At 37.9% G+C, this 22,838-nt stretch overlaps 3 protein-coding genes across 4 annotated transcripts; 2 read left to right on the top strand and 1 right to left on the bottom strand.

Moving 5' to 3' along the window:
* Nucleotides 1–444: 444 nt before the first annotated feature.
* On the bottom strand, nt 445–8,180 carry u2af2a (U2 small nuclear RNA auxiliary factor 2a). Of its 2 annotated transcripts, none has more exons than XM_081389653.1 (11): nt 7,674–8,180; nt 6,755–6,911; nt 6,542–6,648; nt 5,839–5,990; nt 5,525–5,641; nt 5,267–5,435; nt 5,084–5,163; nt 3,933–4,055; nt 3,521–3,628; nt 3,161–3,412; nt 445–3,065 (listed from the first exon to the last, which is right to left on the bottom strand). In XM_081389653.1, exons 1-11 carry the CDS (start codon nt 7,720–7,722, stop codon nt 2,931–2,933), a joined length of 1,449 nt encoding a protein of 482 aa, XP_081245779.1. In that variant the 5' UTR covers nt 7,723–8,180; the 3' UTR covers nt 445–2,930. The 2 variants fall into 2 exon arrangements, with proteins under 2 accessions (XP_081245779.1, XP_081245780.1); XM_081389654.1 differs by having other exon boundaries at nt 5,297–5,435; nt 7,674–8,170.
* Nucleotides 8,181–8,802: 622 nt separating this feature from the next.
* On the top strand, nt 8,803–14,019 carry isoc2 (isochorismatase domain containing 2). The gene is made up of 6 exons (XM_081389531.1): nt 8,803–9,202; nt 9,675–9,799; nt 10,561–10,773; nt 10,878–10,948; nt 11,267–11,384; nt 13,366–14,019. Coding segments are annotated over exons 1-6 (594 nt in total). The 5' UTR covers nt 8,803–9,201; the 3' UTR covers nt 13,432–14,019.
* A 275-nt stretch (nt 14,020–14,294) lies between these two features.
* Nucleotides 14,295–22,834, top strand: foxj2 (forkhead box J2). The gene is made up of 10 exons (XM_081389530.1): nt 14,295–14,596; nt 14,902–15,221; nt 16,468–16,542; nt 16,671–16,751; nt 16,828–16,923; nt 18,338–18,506; nt 18,626–18,901; nt 19,148–19,249; nt 19,638–20,003; nt 21,929–22,834. The coding sequence occupies exons 2-10, from the start codon at nt 14,916–14,918 to the stop codon at nt 22,036–22,038; spliced, it is 1,581 nt and encodes a 526-aa protein (XP_081245656.1). The 5' UTR covers nt 14,295–14,596; nt 14,902–14,915; the 3' UTR covers nt 22,039–22,834.
* The last annotated feature ends 4 nt before the right edge of the window (nt 22,835–22,838 follow it).

Raw genomic sequence — 22,838 nt, 5'->3', positions numbered from 1 at the left:
ATGCATGACAGCTTAAGCATGAATTGATGGTCCAAGCAAGAGTATTTTTCTACGTATGAATAGATTTTGAATTTTTCAGTGTAGGTCAGAGTTTTGCAAGTGTGCGGGAAATAAAGTGGAGTGTATGTCAGATGATCCACTGATGTTTGCGTGTGCGCGTATGGGCAAGGGGTCTATTTTGGACAAGCACCTGTTAATGACATTAAGAGCGTGGGAGTTACAGTCGCAAAGACAGAAAAGAGAGAGAGGACTGTTTATGAGGCAATAGAGAGCAGCTGATAGGGCAGCTTCAAAAGTTATAGATGGAATTAAATCAAAGCAAATGTGTGAGAAAAAAATAGGGTGAAAATAAAGATGGTTAGAGAGCTGGCTGTAAGACATAATATTGGGGCAAAAATAATGAAGCCAAAAAGATGGTCACTAATAATTCAACACAACTTGTTTCTATCCATCCATTAGTAGTAGTTTATTCACATAACGCCATAGCCATTCCATTAATGGTTTTAGATACAGCCCTGAATAAATCAATAGAAAGTATATGTAGTCTTTGTGATCTCTCCAAAGTAATGAGCACTATTTCACTGAACTTTAACAACAGAGTATAAAACTACACTTGAGTATCTTATTTATTTGATGCCATTAACATCAAATTCAACATTGTTGCAAACTGCTGATTTGTTTCCATGATAATGTTATCTAGCTGGCTAATATAAATGGTGTTAACAAATTTGCAAAAACTAAAAATTTGTCAGTACGTTTCACACCATATGCCACCATTTTCCAGCAGAAGTGTTTAATTTATTGACATTGTAGGTGATTCATTTCCAGGTGCATTTTTTTGTTAAAAGCGTAAAAAGTTAATTTTAAGGTGTCACTGTTACAGTGTAAATATATATTGCAGTACTAAGTAATATTAAGCAACTACATGTACTTACTGTAGGGTTAGGGTAGGATTAAGTTGAGGGTTAGTTGCATGTAATTATGCATAATTCACTGTTATTACTATAGTAAGTACATGTAACAAGGACACTGTAAAATAAAGTGTTACCGAAAAAACATTAAAACAAGTAAATACATTAAAATGGTTCTTTTTTAGTGGGAGGGCACATAAGTAATAAACAGAAGTACCGGGCCGACTGAACCAGATCATTTTTCTGTCGAGCTTGTGAACAAATTTTTCCTGGCTCCCTGAAAAGTAACGGTCAAAAGGTTTGAAAATATATTTTCTGAATTTTTTTTCACAAAAAAAAAAAAAAAAAACTCCAGCACACTATCAATACTTGCAAATGTATATCAAAATTTTATTAGCAACGTTTCGGTCTCACGACCTTCATCAGGAAAATTTTTCATGTTGTACAATTTTTTTCACAACATGCATCAGGTGGTCCGTAATTGTGCCAGTGACAACTGAGACTACGAGACAATGTGTTTTAACCAGTTATGTTATTCGTTTTCTACATTTTTTTTTATTATATTCACATACCCTTGGTCAAGCAGCTAAAAGCAGTTTATTATAATCGATTAATATTAACCACCCAATAAATAGCTTCCCCCTCAGTCTGTGCAGAGGACTTTTTTTACTCCTGGATTTGTGAAGCACATTTAACTCCTCATAATCTAATTCTCTGTATTTCATAGTTTTCAGTCAACCCATAGATGCACATGAATATTGGTAATCAACATATTTCATTGATATTTTTTCCTGTTTTCTTTTTTTATTTGAGAAAAAAACAAAACAACAACACTCTATTCCAATTCCCCACCCGCCAGCCCCAAATAATGGCCCCGCCCCGAGTCTAAAAACAGACTGACTACAGACTAACCCATTGCTCATAATACTCAGATACCGAATCGGCGATAAACTAGTTAGAAGTGAGCAGTGCCTGTTAGCACTATCTGCTGGCAGAATACAGATGCAGTGTGTTGCGATTCAATTCAAACGCATTTGGTTTATTTCACCAGATTGTTTCTCTGGTCCTCATACATAAATGCATTGTATTAAATCAACTCAGCTTATTACAGTTTAAAAAAAACAGCAGTGGACAGTTAGATACAGAATCAGAATGTATAAAAAGAAAAGAAAAAAAGGAAAAGAGACAAGTTTCTTTTTCACTGTGTATAAATTTGTTTAGATGGGGCCAGGAAAATAGGGTTCACAAGAAACAGTACAACTATTATAAAAGGAAGGAGAAATAGCAGGAAAAGAGAGGAGGGGCAAGATAGAAGACAGTATAGACTTAATGGGTAATATTCACCCTCTATAAGATAAGATGCCTGTAACAGCTTTACCTCATACATGTGTGGTGTCAAAAGACAATCCAGAAACTCATCTGGCTTTTTAAACTCTGCACTTTTACACAGGAAACCTCATTTCACAGCCTAAATAAAAAACCATATCAAAATAACAAAGACTTCTCTCCTCAAATACCCCCTCTCACCTTCTTGTTTGAGTGTAACATTCATTTCTGTTGTTGTCATCATTTCTCTTCCCTCACTTGCTCCTTTAAATCCTCCTCTCACTCCTATCTGACCAGTCTGGCTCAAAGTGTGAGCTGTACAGATGATAGAGCAGGTATTTAAAATTGAGGGGGAAAAAACTGACACGTAAAATCACTATTCGCCAAAATTAAGCTGGAAGTTTAGTGGCATGTCTAATTGTATCCTTTTCTGTAGACAATGACATAGTACGGTCTATTTTCCCATCTTATAGCTTTGCACATACTTCAATGTTGCCATCAACAACATAAAAAAACATGACAAATAATTGGTTCGCTACATTCTGACCAATCACAAGTCATGTTTTTAGTCTGCCAGATTTAAAAAGAAAGCTCACACCCTCTCAGACCTCATAAACCTACAAAATAAGGGGTTTCCGAGAGACTGATATCACACCCATCTGCGTCTCTCTCGCTCTTGATTCAGTCCAGTCTCTACCAGAAGTCGCGGCGGTGATAGGCATCAGGGTCGCAGTATTTAGTCACCACCACTCTGTTGGCGAATTTTCTTCCTGTTAAGCCTTGCATTGCCTTCTGAGAGTCAAACACTGACATAAACTCCACAAAGATCTAAGGGAAATAGAGAGAGGAAAAAAACCCATAGACAACAGTTTTAACAAGTTACTTTTATATTTTACATTGAAATGTACATGTATTCATCAAACCTTTCCAGTGCCAGGAACTTCCAGGCCGTCTACAGGGCGTGGAATCTCGATGCTCTTGACCTGACCGTATTTAGAGCACTCGTCTCTGACGTCTTCCACGATCTCCTCATACTCGTCATCATCCAGCAGCTCCTCTGGAGCCACCATGTTCATCAGACACAATACTTCTGTGGGAATGCCACCCATCTGAGTCACCGAGCTGTTCATGAGACCTGGAACTTGAAGGGTAACTGGAGTCTGGTTTATACCAGTCTTCAGATAAAAGAAAGAGGGGACGGGAGTGAGAAATAATAGGAGATTCAGCACATCAACCACACACAAAGGTACTCGAAACTTGAACGCATTCACACCGTCCCTCACCAGTGTGGTGTTCTTGGAGCCGACGCTTGCTCTCTGAACCAGGAGTTTCTTGTCCCCCAGCTGCATCCCGTTTAGCCCCGCGATGGCCTGTGACAGTGAACAGTGTGCCTTGGAGAGGTTAACATGGATGTCAATTAACAGCTCTGACACGCCTCTAGCTCATTTCTGTTTTCTGACCCATGGATAAATCCTGGCCAAATTATTTCATTCTAATGGATCTACAGATAGAGCCCATATTAAACAGTATATGTAATATATGTACATATATGTAATGTGATAAAGCCCATTACATGCAGAGGAAAAAAGTAAGTGTTGGGTGATAGTGTTGTGCAGATAGTGTTGTATAAGCTTATGTTATTTGCTGGGAGTTGACAGACTGATTATGTAATTTTAATGCTTGTGTTTTTATCACCTGGTCGCTGATATTGACGTCAACATATTCACAGAAAGCATAGCCCTTAGAGAGGCCTGTAGCGCTGTCTTTGACCAAATTAAAGGCCTTCAGAGGACCAAACGATGTCAGCAATTCTTTCACCTGTGGAACAGAGAAAAATCATTAACTTAAAATTGCTTTGATATAAATATTATACATGCGTGAATATTCACAGAACTGGAGTAATGGCTGCTGAAAATTCAACTTTGCCATCACTGGAATAAGTTACATAAGTTACAAAACACGCATTTCAAACAAAAGAAATACTACTACAAATTGTAATACTTCACAATATTACTGTTGTTACTGTATTTTTGGTCAAATAAATACAGCCTTGGTGAGCATAAGAGACTTTTATCATAAACTATCATAAATTAAAATATAGATTTTTTTAAATAAATACATTTTTTACAATGACAAGCGGTTTCTTGCGAAATTAGGTTACTTTTAAATGGTTGCCATGTGTTGATTTTTTACCACGGCATAAAGGTTTGACATATTGCATAAATTATATTTGCCTGAAATATTTTATATTCTACCAGTTATAAAAGTGTGCTAGATGTTACGTTTTGTGAGGAGTCACTTTGTGCTCCTGCGAGCTCCTTTATGAAAACTATACTGTATTTTTGGGACAGTGTGTGAGTGACATTTTAAATTTTGATATTTGGGCTATTTATGATTGGCAACTGAGCTAGATTTGTTACGCAGACATGGCAACCATGCAAACATGTGAACTTAAAAGCTTCAATTTCATGGATGCATCTGTTCTGAGGAGCATGGAAAGTTTTTATATTTCCTTTAGTTAAGTATTAACCGCTTCTTCACTTTAGCACAGTCAAAAGATTAGCATATCTGCCAATATCATAATTAATATGCTAATATCAAAAGCTATCATAATCACATTGTTGTAGCTGGTGTTGTCATCAGGGGTTAAGGACTGCACAGCCACTAAAAACAACAAGCCATGCCAAGTTATGCAAAAACTTTGGACAAAACAATTCTACTTTAATTACACTCAGAATAATGACAAATAAAACATACTGGGAAATCAGTTCTTCCCAATCAATAGTTAGCTCAGCAGCCCTCAGTGACCGGAACTTGCTGCCACATAATGCTATTTTAACACGAACCTGGTCATCGTTGAGGTAATTTGGCAGACCGCCAATAAAGAGTTTATGGGCCGAATCAGGCACCACCGTGGAAACGACACCTAGGGAGAGAGAACCAGAGTGTGACCAAAAATGATCCATATTAAATCAATCACTATAGTTTCAATGAAATTATGACTGAAGAGAGCAAAACATTGAGCGTACAAGAATTGGGGGAGCAAAAGAGTGACGTGCCTGGGACATAGACACTGGGATTCTCACTCATGCCGGGCAGAGGCTGGTAGTCGTGTGGTCGGCGAATCTTCAAACTCTGTCCCTGGAAAATGATGCCATCAAATGCCATGGCCTGTGTAGTCTCATCCACCGAGCGGAACTGTTTAAGCAAAGATAAAAATAACATTCATATTACACTCCCAAAATGTTGGGAAAAAAGAGGATCTACTGCTCAGAATGAAGACTGACCTCCAGAAAGGCAAAATTCTTGTCCTGGTTGATCTGGACAGCAAGAACTGGGTTTCCTGGGGCCTGAGTCAGGCCACCCAAACGCATCTGAGCATTGAAGAAGTCCATCATAGACTCCTATATTTATATAAAAAAATTAGAGAGCACTGCTATTATCATACTGGAGCAAGAACAAAGAAAAACATAAAACAAAAGAATTTGTTGTACAATGATTTAAAAAATACAGTTGGATTCACTATAACGTTGATGGAAAGATCATCACACGTTCCACTACACCAAAATACTAATGGATTTCAGATAATAATGAACCTCACCTCTGTGATGCCAAATGGGATGTTGCCCACATAGAGCCGCCGGGCCTGTCGAGTCATCTGACTGCCCACGACAGGAACAGGTGTTGGGGTCACAGCCAGACCCTCAGGGGTCATTGTGGGCAGCAGAGCAGTGGCCGGGATCTGACCAGCAGCTGAAGTCAAAGAACGAGGTTTACAAGTGTTAGACATACGTATTCCTGTGATGGCAAAGCTGAATTACTCATCAGTTACTCAATCAGTCATCAGTGTTACCTGATTCTTGAGAAATGATTGCAATATGCTGGTTTGGTGCTTAAACATTTTTCATTATTAACATTATTATAAACAGTTGTGCTGCTTAGGCTAATATTTTTGTGGAAACTGTGATTTATTTTTTATTTTTTCAGGATTCTTTGATGAATAGAGAAATCAAAAGAACAGCATTTCTTTGAACTGATTTTATGTAACATTATAAAATGTCGTTACTGTCCCATTTGATCAATTTAATACGTCTTTGCTGAGCAAGTAGTCATTTCTTTCAAATAATGCTGAAATGTTGAAAACTGATCCCAAACTTTTGAACAGTAGAGTTATAAGCTTTAATTACAAGTCGTTCGATCAGACAATTTTAAGGCAGCACATAACCAGAAAAAACTGCATTAAGATGAATCACAGCAGGAGTAAACAGGCTTGGAGAAGGAAAGAATGAAAAACAGACTCTTACCCTGCATGGCTTTGTACTGCATGGGTGTGATGTGTTCAAATCCAGGAGGAGGAACATCCCAATATTTTTTCACTTTAATCTTTTTCTTCTCACGGTGTGGGGAGCGACTGCACAGGGAGAAAGATAAACCAATAATGACGCTATTTGAAATGTACAGGCTATTGTTAAGCTTTTCGTGAATGCCCCTAAGAATTACATTTTTTCCCCACGTACCTGCGTCTGTGTCTGCGGTCCTTGCTATCTCCATGACGTTCTCGGCTGCCTCTCCTTTCTCTGTCACGGTCCCGGCTCCTTCTCTTCCTGTCCCGGTCTCTGCTACGACTTCTCGAGCCACTGCGCCGGTGGTGCTTGTTCTCCTTGTCTCGGTCCGCTGCACATTTGAGTTGCACAGCAATGTACAAAACATGAATACAATGAGCATTTTCTTCAATTCAACATGTATGTTTATTCAAACTGATATCTGCTTGCAGCTCATCTAAGCACCAGAGTCAGAAATTGTATTTGTTAAAGTAATATTTGGTGTACAAAATGATATTTTGTACATTAATGAGGGCATATACTTTTGAAATGGCATGTTGTCTATATGTGGGGAAAGGTTTCAGTTATTTAAAATGGTCACTGTGATATTTCAATTCTTAAAGGGACAGTTCACCAAAAATTTTAAAATCTGTATTGTTTACTCACCGTCATGTTATTCTAATGTATGACTTTCTTCTGTGGAACATAAAAGAATATATTGATGAATAAATTATGAATTTTAATTTTTGGGTGAACTATGCCTTTAAATATAACTAGATAACATAAGGCATAGATGCCATTTTAATTATCACATTTTTGGTGATGTTTTAACACTGATCAGCATTAACCCGCTAATATTTCTGCATGCATACATCAACATAAAGCTCATATATCTCTGTGAAACCATCCACCAAACACACATCCTATAAATTAGGTTTGCAAAACACATAAGACAGCAGCACTAACGTTACATTTGTCTGGTTTTCTCCTGTGCGATATGATGCAGACCACCCTTCAGGCTGCAGGAAACAGATCCACTCACTGACCACTACCACATCAACTGAACACTTGTCCAATCCCTCACTTTCATTACAATTATACCTTTATTTCTCACCTTGCTTATTTTCGGTTAGCTGTCTCTCAAACTCGTCAAAATCTGACATTTTCCAGCAGCTCCAACACGCCGACTGAGGGTGAGGCGGGCTAGCTTGCAGCTAGCAATTCGGTGGCTGCGAATTTCTCGCAAATAAATAAATAAAGTTCACACCAAGCGTGAAGCGTTAAGAAACGACAGTTTTTCCAAGGGAAAAATGCGACCCTGGGAAAGCAAAGCGGAGTTTAATAAGAGCAGCAGGAGTCGAGCTGGAGTCTTCCAGAAGCGCTCAGAACATACAAAGACTAGCATGAGGAAAACGTGCTTTCAAAGAGACCTAGAGTAAACACACACATGCACCAGATGATGTGCTGGAATAAACGAGGGCTTTGCTCGTGGAAGAGCTCATGTATTCCTCAAAAACATCGAGATAGGTTAAATAAACCCTATATTTTCCACAAAAACTGTGAAACGCCAAGGCCGTGAGAGTGCGCCCACTAAGGTCAGTGGCCACTCCCAAATACTTCCGGGTCAATTTTACATATCAAGCCGTTAAAATATTATATTATAACGGGTATCTATTACTGTTACTGATTTTTAGTATTGCATGCATGCATTTAAAATCATTACATGTAAATTCATATGTTCAGTACAAAAAATAAATAAAAGAAAAAACTACACTGAATTGATTTGAATCTTACAACGCCCTCTAATGGATCTGGGTGGCAGTGAACACTGAACAGTGGTTGGGATTTTGATTCATCCCATTGACTCGAATCTTTTGAATCTATCCATCATTACATTGTTTCTTTCAAATTCAGTGCTCCTTTCTGTCGGTTACACACTTTTTACAGTCTATGGTTACACACCGTTACGCCAAAGGGTATTTTTGTGTGTTGGGGTTATAGGTGAGCCAGTGAATCATTTACTTTACCGAAACATTATTCATTCAGTTCGTTCACAAACGAGATGAATCGTTCAGTACTGCTGCGGCTCGAGTCTCAAAACACAAAATAGATTCTTTCAGTGAAGGGGGCGGATTCGTTGAGTAGGTCCAACCAACGAAATTCTCTTTTACAGACCTTACTCGAATTCTATTGGCTCTTGCTATAATCATTCTTTAAATGGAGCTAGTTGAAGAGAACGATTCCTTCTGAATCGTTCATTTGAAAGATTGGCTCAAAATAACGAGTGAAACGCCACCAGTGGCCTCTTATGTGGAGGTTTGTGTAACAGCGAGTGAGCGAATCGTGCTGCATTGTTGTAACTGTTAATACTAATCAAGGAAATATATCTTCTAAGGGCACACGTAGATATCAGGATATACCTTTGTGCTGTATCGAGTTGCTGTGTCTGCATTTTGTGCGTTGCTGTCATTTATGAATCTGTTAGTGTTGAACTCGCCTTAGTCATTACCATATAAACTTCACCAGAGTTCCAACAAGAGTTTGACCAATACGAGCAGGGGGACACTTATATAACACACAGGTAACGGTGACCTGATCTTGATCTTTGAGGTCTGAGACTCCCTCGTATTACACTGCAAAACAGTAAGTACTGCTCGTTGAATGAAACTGAACTCTATCAACGCAGTTGTGGTTGAAATATGTGTTAATAATGTATGAGAAGAATTCAAGGAGTTATTTGCATGCAGGACATTAGGAGCTCAGCTTACGTACTTTCACATTTATTACAATAAAAGTGGCTCACAACATCGTTTTAGACATGCTGGCTTTTATTTTCATTAAAGTTTAGGTGTTAGACTCTCATAACTGTCAAATAAAATGAAATACAACATTTCTGACTTCAAGGTCCCCCTTTGTCTGAAACAAAAACTCAAAAAATGTCAGTTTTACAGATATGCATCTTTAATTTTTAATGATTTAGCATTTCAATTAAGATTATGCTATTATGACTGATTTTAAGAATTATTGGGGCCCCCTGGAAGCCCAGACCCCTAGAGGGCCCCGGCACAAAGACTCAAAGTTCACATGTGACATAATTACCTGGTTATCTCCTCAGTGGCAAGAATTGGCAGGCTGTCCACCAAAGGCTCAGTGCTGCTACTGTGTGACATTCAGGAGAAGTTCAGACCCAATATTTTCCAGTTCACAAACATTGTGAGCAATGCAGCAAGATTGCTACAGGTACAATCAGCAACTTCAGTTAATGAGAACTGCAGTATTCATATAACACACAATCTATAATTATCATATATTAAATGTGCTGTCACCACTGCATCTTGTCAGCTACCTGATTTTCTATGCATTATCTATATCCCTCTGGTGGTCTTCATATAACACAATCTATAATCATCGTCTATTAAATGTGCTGTCACCACTGCATCCCTCTGGTGGTCTTCTATCATTTTAGACTGAAATATGTTACATTTTAAATTTTTTACTTCATTGCAATGGTACGAAACATGGAGAATGTTGTGGCACTTGCTATTTGACCAAAATAAATTGTTGACATGATTAGAAAAGGCTAAATCGTCTCTTAAAAAATAGTCACACTTGTGATCTTTGTGGTCAAAACTTACTTACCGCTATTGGAAACGAATGGGACAATCTACAAATCAGCCATAATGAAGCAGTGTTTGATCAAATCTAATGTCTAAATATATAATAAATAATACTAGTAAGTAATTTATATAGAAATAAATGGTGCATAATTTAGAGGTGAATATTAGATATTAAAAGAATAAATATTATTGAAACAGAATATTGCACATTCATTCATCAAAAAAACATTAGGCTTATTGTGTTTGGTCTGTTTTGACTGCCGAGGATCAGAAACATGATCGTTGAGTGAAGAATACTAGAGGAATATCCTTTTAAATCTTAGTAATATGGCAGTTCCATTGTAGGTTGGGAAATTGACATGATACATTTTGTTTCACTTCCAGGCATGTCGAATCTTGAACATCCCTCAGATTTTAACCGAGCAGTACCCTAAAGGTCTGGGCCCCACTGTTCCTGAGCTGGGGGCTGAGGGCCTGAAGCCTCATACAAAGACCAGCTTCTCCATGCTGACGGACAGTGTCGAGAGCTCACTCAAGAGCCTGGGAGACCCCCAGCAAGTCATACTATGTGGCATCGAGGCTCAAGCGTGCATTGCGGTAACGTCAAATGGATTTTTAAACTGGTTCCATGGCACTTTTACTTTCACTGACACATTTATTGTCTCCTGATCATGATCTTTAAGGTTTTTGTTTTACTGTAGTGTACAACCTATGATCTTCTGGAGCGAGGCATGGAGGTCCATATTGTGGCAGATGCTGTCTCCTCTCGAAGGTATAATAATAATTTTGTTTAAAATATACAAATTTAAAACTGTTGTGATATTTTATATTTATGTATCTTATGGAAAGCATTATGTGATAAAACATGAAAAACTGTGAGACACCTACATACCTTATCTTTACTCACACCCACAAGTCAAATGATGGATGGCATCTATAAGCTTTTTTTCTAAAGGTCTATAGAAACTGGAGGAATTTCGCAGTGTTTGTTTAAAGATGAGGTGGTTGTGTAAAATCTGTTGTGTTCTATAAGTCAATTCTTTAAGTGATTGTCAGGGTTTTGAAAACATATCTGCCTTTTGTTTTTCAGTCATACAGATCGTCTTTTTGCGCTGTCACGACTGAAGCAGAGTGGGGCGTTTCTCACCACTACAGAGGGAGTATTATTACAACTAGTGCAGGATGCCAAACACCCCAACTTTAAAGAGGTACCTGCCGACCTGTCTGTCAGCATCTATTCTAAATCCATCAGATTTTTTTCTTGTGCATATTATCATTTAGTTTATATATAGCTTTTCTTATTTGTAATTCAAGAAATTTTAAATGTTTGTGTGTGTGTGTGTGTGTGTGTGTGTGTGTGTGTATATAATATATATATATCACCACAGCCACTTTATTAGGTTCACCTGTTCAACTGCTAGTTAATGGATATATCTAATCAGCCAATCACATAGCAGCAAATCAATGCATTTAGGCATGTAGAAATGGGCTGTGTCTGAAATTGCCCCCTATACCCTTAAACAGAAAGTACAAACTATGCAAAAGCGGCTATCATTCCGGCGCACTTAGTGTCCGAATTCACACACCCACATATTAGTGGAGTAACTTAATGTAGGGAATATTGAACGAGGGTATAGGGGGCGATTTCAAACACAGCTATGGTCTGCTGGAGTTCAAACTGAGCATTAGAATGGGTAAGAAAGGTCATTTAAGTAACTTTGAAAGGGATGCCAGACCGGCTGGCGTGAGAATTTCAGAAACTGTTGATCTACTGGGATTTTCACACATAACCATCTTTAGGGTTTACAGAGAATGGTCCAAAAAAGAGAAAATATCCATCGAGCGGCAATTCTGTGGGTGAAAATGCCATGTTAATGCCAGAGGTCAGAGGAGAATGGCCAGACTGGTTCAAGCTGATAGAAAGGCAACAGTAACTTAAATAACCACCCGTTACAACCGGGGTCTGCAGAAGAGCATCTCTGAACGCACAACACCACGTCAAACCTTGAAGCAGATGGACTACAGCAGCAGAAGACACACCGGTGACACTCCTGTCAGCTAAAAACAGGAAACTGAGGCTACAATTCACTCAAGCTCACCAAAATTGGACAACAGATGATTGTAAAAAAGTTGCCTGGTCTGATGAGTCTCGATTTCTGCTGCGATATTCAGATGGTAGCGTCAGAGTTTGGTGTAAACAACATGAGAGCATGGATCCACAGTATATCCATCTTCTGATGAGATAGGTCTCACTGCAGAACCGCAGAACCATATGTCATAGCAGTGTGAGGACGACAGCGCCAGCCTAACAGTCTGATGCCGGAACCGCATACCATACATATCCACCTTATATATACCATACCTAAACCTACCCATCTCCACCCCCTGACCCCTAAACCTACCCATCTCCACCCCTTAGATGCTTTTACCCCGCCCACTTCCGGCATCAGACTGTTAGGCTGGCGCTGTCATCCTCACACTGCTATGATGTATGGTTCTGCGGTTCTGCAGTTGGTTAATATTGCTTCTGATGGCTGCTACCAGTAGGATTATGCGCCATGTCACAAAGCTCATATCATCTCAAACTGGTTTCTTGAACATGACAATGAGCTTAAATGGCCTCCACAGCCACCAGATCTCAATCCAGTAGAGCACCTTTGGGATGTAGTGAAACAGGAGATTTACATCATGGATGTACAGCCGACAAATATGCCGTAACTGTGATGCTATCATGTCAATATGGACCAAAATCTCTGTTTTCAGCACCTTGCTGAAGCTATGCCATGAAGAATTAAGGCAGTTCTAAAGGCAAAACTAATAAATAAAAAAAATAAAAAAAAATATATATATATAATATGCAATGTAGGAGAAATCCTAATGCACATGTACACAGCATAAACAGCTGGTATTAAAAGGAATACAGCACAAAATTTGCATTGGCTACATTAAAAACATTTTTTACATTTAAGCTTGACAGACCTAATTCCTATTACGCTTTCATTTTTCAGAAGTTGGAGTTTTTGAGGAACTGTCCCTTTTTATAAAAGACCTTAATGAAATAATATGATTCTGCTTGTAATTTTAGGTTTGTTTGTGTCTGAATGAGAGCATGATGAGGTGGATGGGATTTTGTGGTGATTAGGTTTGCGTTCATGTTCTGACCTGTCCTCCTTCATTTTTCGCACACAGATCCAGAAGCTCTTGGCTCACCCCTCCCCTGATACAGGCCTGCTGTCCTTCTTCAGCTCTCTATAGGGCCAGTCGCACACCACACCCTGCAGACATAATTACATAAAGTACTAAAAATCAGCACAAACTGCTCTCTGAACCTGTTGGACTCATGTGATCTTTGAGCATTTGCATATTAAAATAATATCTACTTTCATAGAAACTCAAATATTTAACATTTCAAATAGCTTTCAGAAAATTCAAAAATTCTGTTAATGTCAACACTAAAATAAGGTTCTGCATGTTAAAATTTGTTCATACATTAGGTATCGTAAACTAACAATGAGCATTTTTACAACAACATCTCACTGTCTAATGTTTGTTAATGTATTAGCTAACAATGAGCAATACATTCATTACAGTATTTATTAATCTTAATAGTCAGCATTAGTTAATAAAAATACAACTGTTCATTGCTAGTTCATGATAACAAATAGCAAATGGAACCTTAATATAAAGTGTTACCGCATTGACTGGTCTAGGTTCATTTTAATTTATAAATATGCATGTAAAGTGACATGAATGTATAAAACCTTATTGTAAAGTGTTTCCAAATGATTATATTCTGTACATGCATTACTATAAAATAAGAATAAAGTATTGTGTGTACGCCTATTGATTATGCATATGGTGTTAATATGTGTCTAATACCTGTGTTTGTTTTTTTGTCTCATTGCATTATGAAATGTGTGTCAAGTGTGAAATCCACCAGGATCCAAAGATCACTGTCATAGGACCAAGAAAATCTCAATGGAAATTATTACAGTGTGTTCCCGCCAGTAGCTCGACTCCTCTCCTATTTCAGCAGTGAAACAGGAACTTACTCACCAGTAAAACTCTGAAAGTGCATGAAAGTAGGAGGAGAGAACGAAAAAGAGGAGGAGAAACACAGTTCTCAAATGTCAAAATGGAGGGTGGAGTGTGTGACGTTCAACACAGGCTGAAAGGGAGGGGAAAGAAAGAAAGGGAAGAACTTTTTCCGACAGTTTTTTTTTTTCTTCTCCCAAACTCAAATTTCAAACAAAACGTGTTAACTTAGACTCTTCAGGCAGCTAATGAAGGCAGCGATAAACACAGAAGAGAGAAGAAGGACAAATAAATGTATGTTGAGATCCTTCATCTGCCTCTGTGCAACAGATGACGGCATTAAAAATTTACAGGGTGAAGTCGGTGGCCTTTTGACAGGATTGAGGTATGTCTTCACTCAACTATTATACGTATACAAACATTTCTCTTAGAATGCTATATTAGAAATAAATAGATCTATAAGTGTATCTAACATTTCCTTTGATTAATCAAGTGTGCAGTAACTAATGATACGAGTATCTGTTTTTCAAACCATATACTTAAGTTTTTAATAAGATTTAGATTTCTTTTACAGCATACTTTTAAATCACATTGCCTTGCAACTGCATACGGCATGATTGACTTAGTTACACAGCTTAGCTGGAATGCATGAGATAACACACAGTATTACATAATGTTTTGTTTTCTCAGACATCCCCTTAAGCATGGCTTCTGAACTGGACTCTAGTTTAACCAGCATTGACTGGCTTCCTCAGCTGGGAATCAGCACCTTGCGATCAGGGAAAGAAAGAGTGGAACGGAAAAAAGAACGAGGAAGAGAGAAGGACATCCCTCCCATACCTACACTGTCCCCTGGATCTAATTCCAAAGTGAAGCCCCCCCACAGCTACGCCACTCTGATAGCCATGGCAATGAGTTCTACTCCTGAAATGAAGCTGAGTTTGAATGATATTTACACATGGATCAGTAATACATTTCCTTATTACAGCAAAGCAGGAAGAGGATGGAAGGTAAAGTCCAGACCACTACATGACCACTTCCTTGTGCTAAATAGTGCTCGATGCAATGCAGTTGTGCTCGAGCAGGGACTTGGCTTTACACCATTATTGATTTGATAAACAAGTCTGGACAGAAACTTGAGAAACATAAATGTAGCGGAAAGCTATTTTTGGGTCAGTGGCATAAAGATAAACATGTCAGGGTGATAAAATTGTCCTGATATGAAGACTGAAAAGAAAATAGCCTCATTGAAAGAATGAAACTCTTGAAAATAAGTATTTTGGCATAACATTTTATTATTATTTCTTAGAATTAAAAACAATCTGATAATTTGAGTTTTTTTGACCAGGCTAGGCTAGTTTAGGTTGTAAAATGTCATGTGGTGCGACACCTAAAAAAACAACATAATATTTATGAATTAGTAATGTACATAAAGTACTTTTTACCATAAAAATATTTGTTAACTTTTTAAATAATGATTATGATGTATTCAAGCTGTCAGGAAAATGTGTTATTACAATTATATCTCATTGACTGGTTAAACTAAAAGAAGTTCTTTGTAGACTTTCATCTTTCAAATTTCATTTTTTTTTAACATTTCATAATTTTTCATCATACAGTTCTGTGTTGTTGTTTTTTTTGTGTGTGTGTGTGTGGGGGGGGGGGTCTTGATGCAGGGTTGCTATCATAAACTAAAACTAAAACATTTTTGTCAATTGCAATGAAGCTGATATAGAATAGAATATAAATATTATTTGAAAAAAAAAAAACTAAATGAAAATTACAAATGTTGCCTTGGCAATAAACTGAAATACGTTTAAGATTAAGCACTAAAATTATTTATAAAATTCAAATAACTTTAAAACTATCCTACTGTTAAAATACAACTTCTGCTTTTTACTGAGGAGTCAAACAGATTGCATTTCATTATTGCGTACATAAAACGTGTATGATTCATCACAGATTTGTCGTAAATGGGTAATGACAGTTTGTAGGTGTGTAGTGATGTGTAGTCATGAACGAAAGGTGTTGCAATCTTCACAAGTATTAAAGCTAAATAAAATATGATGCTCTTTAACTGGAAACGGTGCTGATTATCTGAGGAATCTGGGCATGTTTAAAACAGACTTTAGGAAATTACTCATATAAAGACTGATATATATCTGATATAGTCTCTGATGCACACCAAGTATGCATTTTGTTCAGCTGAATGTAAAATACAGATACATATAGACAAATATCTGTTTTTTCTCCTAGAACTCAATTCGGCACAATTTGTCTCTCAACAAATGTTTCCGGAAAGTTCCTCGACCACAGAGCGACCCTGGGAAGGTGATGTAGTCAAATATTTTATTATTTTGTTCATTAATATCTGAGGTTATTGCCATGCTAAAAACTTTTTTAACAATTTTAAGACTCTCAAATATTAATACTGAAGTTAAAATAATCACCTGTTTTAGGGGTCATACTGGACGATGGATGTACCACCTGACTCAACTCAACCCAGAGGAGTGAAACGTCCTTATCCTAAAGAGGAGGAGGTAAGAGTACATCAAATGAAGTGATCTCGTCACATCTGTGAGATCAGTATTTCACTCATCAACATCCCTGTTTCAGGCTCCATCCTCAGAGGCCAAAGTGCCTGTCAATCAACCGGAGCCCCTCCCACTTCAGCCAGACACCAAAAGCATGTTCTCCCCCCCTCCTTGCAAGGTTCAAAGTCATTTCTTCTGCTTTTCTATTTCTATTAAGGGTTATTAAGGAAACTCCTCTTAGAACATAGCTTGAGGTCTAAGAAAGAGGAAATGAGAGTGTAAAGTAAACAAAATAGAGCTGGTGGACTTCATAATGACTATAATTTATAATGAATTTGGGTGCATGCATCACCTTAAAAGTATAGTTCAGAATATTTTCTCATCCTGTTGTCATTCCAAACCTAAATTATTAGTATTATTTTTTTCATGGAACACAAAGGAAATATTTTGAAAATCTTTACATTAGCTATTTTTACAATGACACTGGCATGACCATTTCTGTCAAGCTTCAGCAAGGACTAAAAGCATCAAAAAGTAGTCCATATGACTTGTGTGCTATATTACAAGTCTTCTGAAGTCTTATGATAGCTTAAAGTGGAGATGAAATGGAAGTAGCGATATATATTTTCTTCTGTTTCGTACATCCGAGTTTAACAAATTAGTGAAAAAGACAAAGTGTAGGGTGGGGACTTGGTTCTATCCATTGGTTGTTGATTGGGTTTGAAGATTTGGGCTTTGCGTTCAAAAATGAATGTGAATTTGTAGTTGATTGTGGAGGGGTGGGTTTAAGTGGACTAAATGTTTAGAGAATTCTGGTATATGTCACCAGAGTTACACTCTTTCTTTAGCAATAAAAAAAATTAAACACAAAGGTGATGTTTATCTATAGGAATTTTTTCTTATTTGTATGGTTGAATTAAATCAGAGAAGGTCAGAACCAAAGACATTGCTTAATAAAGTGAGATTAAATACATAAAGTATATTTGTGTAATTTAACATTTAATTATTGCAGGTTTGCTTAATATTCTGAGTTTGCATTTCACTATTGTAATTTATTTTAAGGAATACTGAATCTTTTTTGTGTAAGAGAGATGAGTAAACGCATGCTCACATTTAGCCTAGAACTACAATAACCACCATTTTGATTCAGCACACACAACGCCACTGCACGTACTCACGATTTCTCTCAACATGGGGGCAGGAGAGGTGTCAATCAATTAATGGGAAAACAAAGTAACCTGCATTACCTATTTGAAAAAGTAACTGAGATGTTTTGTTGTAAATTTAAAAGTAATGTGTTACTAGTTACTTGGAAAAGTAATCTGATTACCTAACTCGCATTACTTGTAATGCATTAGCCCCAACACTGAACGACACTGAAACTTTTATGGTGCTTTTTGTCCTTGTTGGAACTTAAACCACATTGTTGTAGAAAAGAGCTACTTTAAGATCTTTAAAGATTCTCCTTTTGAGCTTCATGGAAAAAAAAATAACTCATGAGGATGAGTAATTTTTATTTTTGGCTGAAATATTCCTTTAAGTGGTATATGACATATTATTTATCCAAATTACTCTCAAATTTATCTCTGCAGTCATCGTTTCCACAGCAACGTCCAAGTGCCCCCATACCTACATCTCTTCCTTCGAACCCTCATGCCGATCCCCCTCTCCGATTCTCCTTTGCTGATTTGAACCTACCGGATCTGTACAATTCCTTTCAGTCCCTCTGTCGCTCCGTGAGAGACAGAGTCACCTCACAATGTAAGTAAATCAATTATGCCACTCTTTTCCTTTAACTTATTATTTACTTTTAAAGATTCAGAATTAATACGTTTTAAGATTAGGTGTGTTTAATCTCTCTCTCTCCTTCTCTCTCAAAGCGGATGTTTCCAATTTACTTGGATTTACCCATGACAGTACACCACTCCACACCCCAACACTGCCTCCTTTCTCCCCTTGCCCCTGCCCAAACATCAATATTAACCAGTATACCAACCCAACATCTACCTTCAACCCAAACCTCAATACCAATGGCAACTTCATCCCAAATACAGCCAATACTAACTCTAGTTTTATCCCAAACCTAAACCCAAACCAGAATGCTAACATTCATCCCAACTCCAACACTGAGCCTGACAAGCTGCTACACAGTAATGGTGAGTATAACTGCTCAGTAGTGACGTGTTGATCGGAATATATATATGAGTGTCCTGATGACCGATCTTCTCTCTCTCTCTCTCTCTCTCTCTCTCTCTCTCTCTCTCTCTCTCTCTCTCTCTCTCTCTCTCTCTCTCTCTCTCTCTCTCTCTCTCTCTCTCTCTCTCTCTCTCTCTCTCTCTCTCTCTCTCTCTCTCTCTCTCTCTCTCTCTCTCTCTCTCTCTCTCTCTCTCTCTCTCTCTCAGTTGTTCCTGCAGACTGGTTCAGTAACGCTGACTCTTTGAGAGAGAGTTTCAGAATTGCTAGTAGTCTGGACTGGGCTAACATTGACCTCACCTGTCACCCTGGTCAGTACTCAACTATAGACTACAATGAGATGTATAATGCACAACATGCTTTCATTTTCTGCTCTGGATTTACAGTTTAATTTCAAAGGGACCATCTTGGAATTTGTTTATCCAGAAGCGCTATTTTTCACTGTTGGAAACTATTTTAAAACTGTAGCTGTTGCAAGTTACAAGGTTCTCATTATCGAAAGTAGAAAAAACAATCAAGCTTCCCTTTGGAAAAAATAGCTACACTAAATGCAGCTAACAAAGTGATGCATTTCTTTGGCTAGACATTACTTTCTCTCTTTACAGTGATTTTTAAAATAATGGACAATACTAAAAAACTGCTGCACATTAGTGAAAGGGAAATTCATTAAATGTCTCAATCTGTGTTGTTTTCATTCAGACCTGGTGGAAAGCATGCGCCAGGCTGAGCTCTGTGACTGGGCATTGGATTCAGCTCTCTTCACCTCGCTCTGTGATTCGCTCAACCGTTTCTTCACTCAGAAGGGTCTCATTGGCTCGTCTTCTGGTGGCTCCTCCCCTTTTGCACAAATGGCCCCACCTCCTCTCAATATTCCGCCCACTAACGCTCCCACACTGGCTAGTTTAACTCAACCATCTCCACTCATATATTCCCAGCTCCCACCTGGCACTGGTGAACCTCCTCTCCAAAATCCCAGGAGAACCCTGACCCCTCACACCCACAACCAGACAGCACAAAGACCGCCAGGGCTGCAGCCCACCATGAGCCAACCTCTGACTCCTAACGGTACGTTGAGAGATCCCTTAAATCCTTACAGGACCAGTGCATCTAAACTGAAAGGGATAGTTCACCCAAAAAATTCAATTCTGTCATCATTTACTCACCCTCATGTCGGGTGACCACCTCGTTATAGCTCTGTTGCAGGACGTAGATGTAATTTTGCGGGATACGTGAGAGAGATAAATGTACTATTATTATACTATGTAAATAAATATTGATTTATATGAGTTGGAAAGCCTGTTTGCCATTAAATTGGATGAATAATTAAAAAAAAAAAAAATTATCGCTGATAAGCTTTGTTAATTGTGACCGGCTCTGCAACTGGTACTCAATTTACCCAGGTTCAAGTGAGACAATGTAATTTACTCTACAGGTCCTATTTAATGAACTTGAGTAACAGGCCAGGTAAAAATCTAGTTTATACTAAAAGAAATTTCCTTAAGTAGTGACTAGTTTATTTTCATTTATTAGACTATGTAAATGCATTTTACCGGATTCAGTGCATCTTCAACTTGTATTTTTTGTAGGATCTGGCAGGTTTAATCAGGATGTTCTTATCCAGTATTTGTCTAGATGAAGTCCTGGCTGGTGTCATCAGTGGGAAAATCCGCAGTCGCATTTTTATTACCATATTTCTTATTGTGATGCTGTAATTTCAGGGAAGAAAAAAATAATACAGACATAATTGAAATGTGAGACACTGCTTACGTCTTGCAGGACGAGGGACAAAGCTGCCAATTTCGGTAGGTCACCCTACCCTCATGTCATTCCAAACCTTTCCAAGACATTCTTTCTTCTGTGGAACATAACATATTATGAAGAATGTTTTAACTGTTTTTGTCCACACAATAAGTCAGTGAGGTCCAAATGTTGGTTTGGACCCCGTTGCCTTTCATTGTATGGACAAAGAAAACAGGCATTTTTCAAAGTATATTCTATTGCGTTCTGCAGAATAAAGAAACTCTTACAGGTGTGGAACAGGTGTGGAAGGACATAAGGGTGAGTAAATAATGACAGTTTTCATTTTTGGGTGAACTGTCCCTTTAAAGGGTTAGTTCACCCAAAAATGAAAATTATGTCATTAATGACTCACCCTCTTGTCGTTCCAACCCCGTAAGACCTCCGTTCATCTTCGGAACACAGTTTAAGATATTTTAGATTTAGTCCGAGAGCTTTCTGTTCCTCCATTGAAAGTCAATGGACGGCATACTGTCCATGTCCAGAAAGGCAGTAGAGACATCATCAAAGTAGTCCATGTGACATCAGTGGCTCAATCTTAAGTTTATCAAGCGATGAGAATACTTTTTGTGCGCAAAAAGTAAACAAAAATAACGACTTTATTCCACTATTCATTTCCTTCTCTCTGTGCCTCGAGTGAGTTCACGTAGTGTTTTTGCGTAGCGCGTCTGTGTTGTACGTCACACGCATCACACATGACCAGTGTCGGCCAATAGTGAGCCTACGTGTGACGTACAACATAGACGCGCTGCGCAAAAACACTACGTGAAATAGCTCGAGGCCCAGAGAGAAGGAAATGAATAGTGGAATAAAGTCGTTATTTTTGTTTACTTTTTGCGCACAAAAAGTATTCTCGTCGCTTTATAAACTTAAGATTGAGCCACTGATGTCACATGGACTACTTTGATGATGTCTACCTTTCTGGACATGGACAGTATGCCGTCCATTGACTTTCAATGGAGGAACAGAAAGCTCTCGGACTAAATCTAAAATATCTTAAACTGTGTTCCGAAGATGAACGGAGGTCTTACGGGCTTGGAACGACATGAGGGTGAGTCATTAATGACATAATTTTCATTTTTGGGTGAACTAACCCTTTAAGTGTCCTTATTCATTCAGAGAGGAAATTAGTGTTGCTATGTTGGTCTTATTGCTCAGGCATCCATATATGATGTTTTTCTGTCTTTATGCAGCACTTCAAACTCAACCACTGACCCCAACAGGTCATCCACCTTTGAAGAATCTTCATAGCAACAGTGAAGAAATCCAGGATGATTTCGATTGGGATTCATTGATTGAATAATTCTGTTGGCATATATACACACATAAATACACAGTAAAAGAAAACATGAGACAATTTTTGAGAAAAGTCATCAGTGTGTGTCAAGGAGGTGAGGCCAACTCATTAATCTAGTTTCATGTATATATGGAACAAAAGCAGCACCATCTTAACGATGACCATCATTCAGGTGTTTGTTTCCTCTCAGTTCACTTCTACCTTACAATTTATACGGCACAATGGTGCTGCCAGTCAGCTGCATGTTTGATGTGTGAGGTTAACCAATACTTACAATGCAATATATTCATCATGTTTGTTCCTGAACTGACCCAGACCTTGAAGGTTAGGGTGGATCAATCCTGACAATGTTTTCATTAATGTAACATACCTTTTCTCTTAGCCCACGCTACACACGCCTGACTGCCTTTTAAGTTTTACGTCAGTGTATTACAATGTAAATAACGTTAGCACTTCCATAGCCTTGGCCTATTGACAATGGCTCAGTTTTTGCTGAATGTTGATCTAATCTACAGTCAAGTCAGTTAAGTAGTTATTGAAAGAACTTTTTGACCAAAGATTTTAAATTGCACTTTTCCAACAAATTGCATGTACACTAACAATTTGAGGGAGAATAAACTGTTTAACAATACACTGAGGTATATATTATGACAATGTGTATATTGACTGAAATTGATCGACATTTATTGCTTGATTTTACGTTTTGTCTCATAGCATTTCCCATTATGGAGTTAAAAAAAATAAAAGGAAATGTTTTAACTCACTGTCATTTTAATTTCCATTTAAAATCAAACAATGCAACAAAA

Source organism: Scardinius erythrophthalmus, assembly GCF_964197995.2.
Source record: "Scardinius erythrophthalmus genome assembly, chromosome: 16".
Classification (NCBI taxonomy): Eukaryota; Metazoa; Chordata; class Actinopteri; order Cypriniformes; family Leuciscidae; genus Scardinius; species Scardinius erythrophthalmus.
This window is presented reverse-complemented; position numbering and strand designations above follow the sequence as displayed.

What these genes read in the sequence shown, in the direction of transcription:
- u2af2a (XM_081389653.1), bottom strand. Translation starts at nt 7,722, where the DNA reads ATGTCAGATTTTGACGAGTTTGAGAGACAGCTAACCGAAAATAAGCAA. An exon ending in CTTTTGCTCCCCCAATTCTT is followed by an intron (nt 5,164 to 5,266) that starts GTACGCTCAATG and finishes CTCTCTCCCTAG; the next exon opens with GTGTCGTTTCCACGGTGGTG. An exon ending in ACGTCAATATCAGCGACCAG is followed by an intron (nt 3,629 to 3,932) that starts GTGATAAAAACA and finishes AACCTCTCCAAG; the next exon opens with GCACACTGTTCACTGTCACA.
- isoc2 (XM_081389531.1), top strand. An exon ending in ATGCAGCAAGATTGCTACAG is followed by an intron (nt 9,800 to 10,560) that starts GTACAATCAGCA and finishes TTTCACTTCCAG; the next exon opens with GCATGTCGAATCTTGAACAT. An exon ending in GATGCTGTCTCCTCTCGAAG is followed by an intron (nt 10,949 to 11,266) that starts GTATAATAATAA and finishes TTTGTTTTTCAG; the next exon opens with TCATACAGATCGTCTTTTTG.
- foxj2 (XM_081389530.1), top strand. Translation starts at nt 14,916, where the DNA reads ATGGCTTCTGAACTGGACTCTAGTTTAACCAGCATTGACTGGCTTCCT. An exon ending in AGACAGAGTCACCTCACAAT is followed by an intron (nt 18,507 to 18,625) that starts GTAAGTAAATCA and finishes TCTCTCTCAAAG; the next exon opens with CGGATGTTTCCAATTTACTT. An exon ending in CAAGCTGCTACACAGTAATG is followed by an intron (nt 18,902 to 19,147) that starts GTGAGTATAACT and finishes TCTCTCTCTCAG; the next exon opens with TTGTTCCTGCAGACTGGTTC.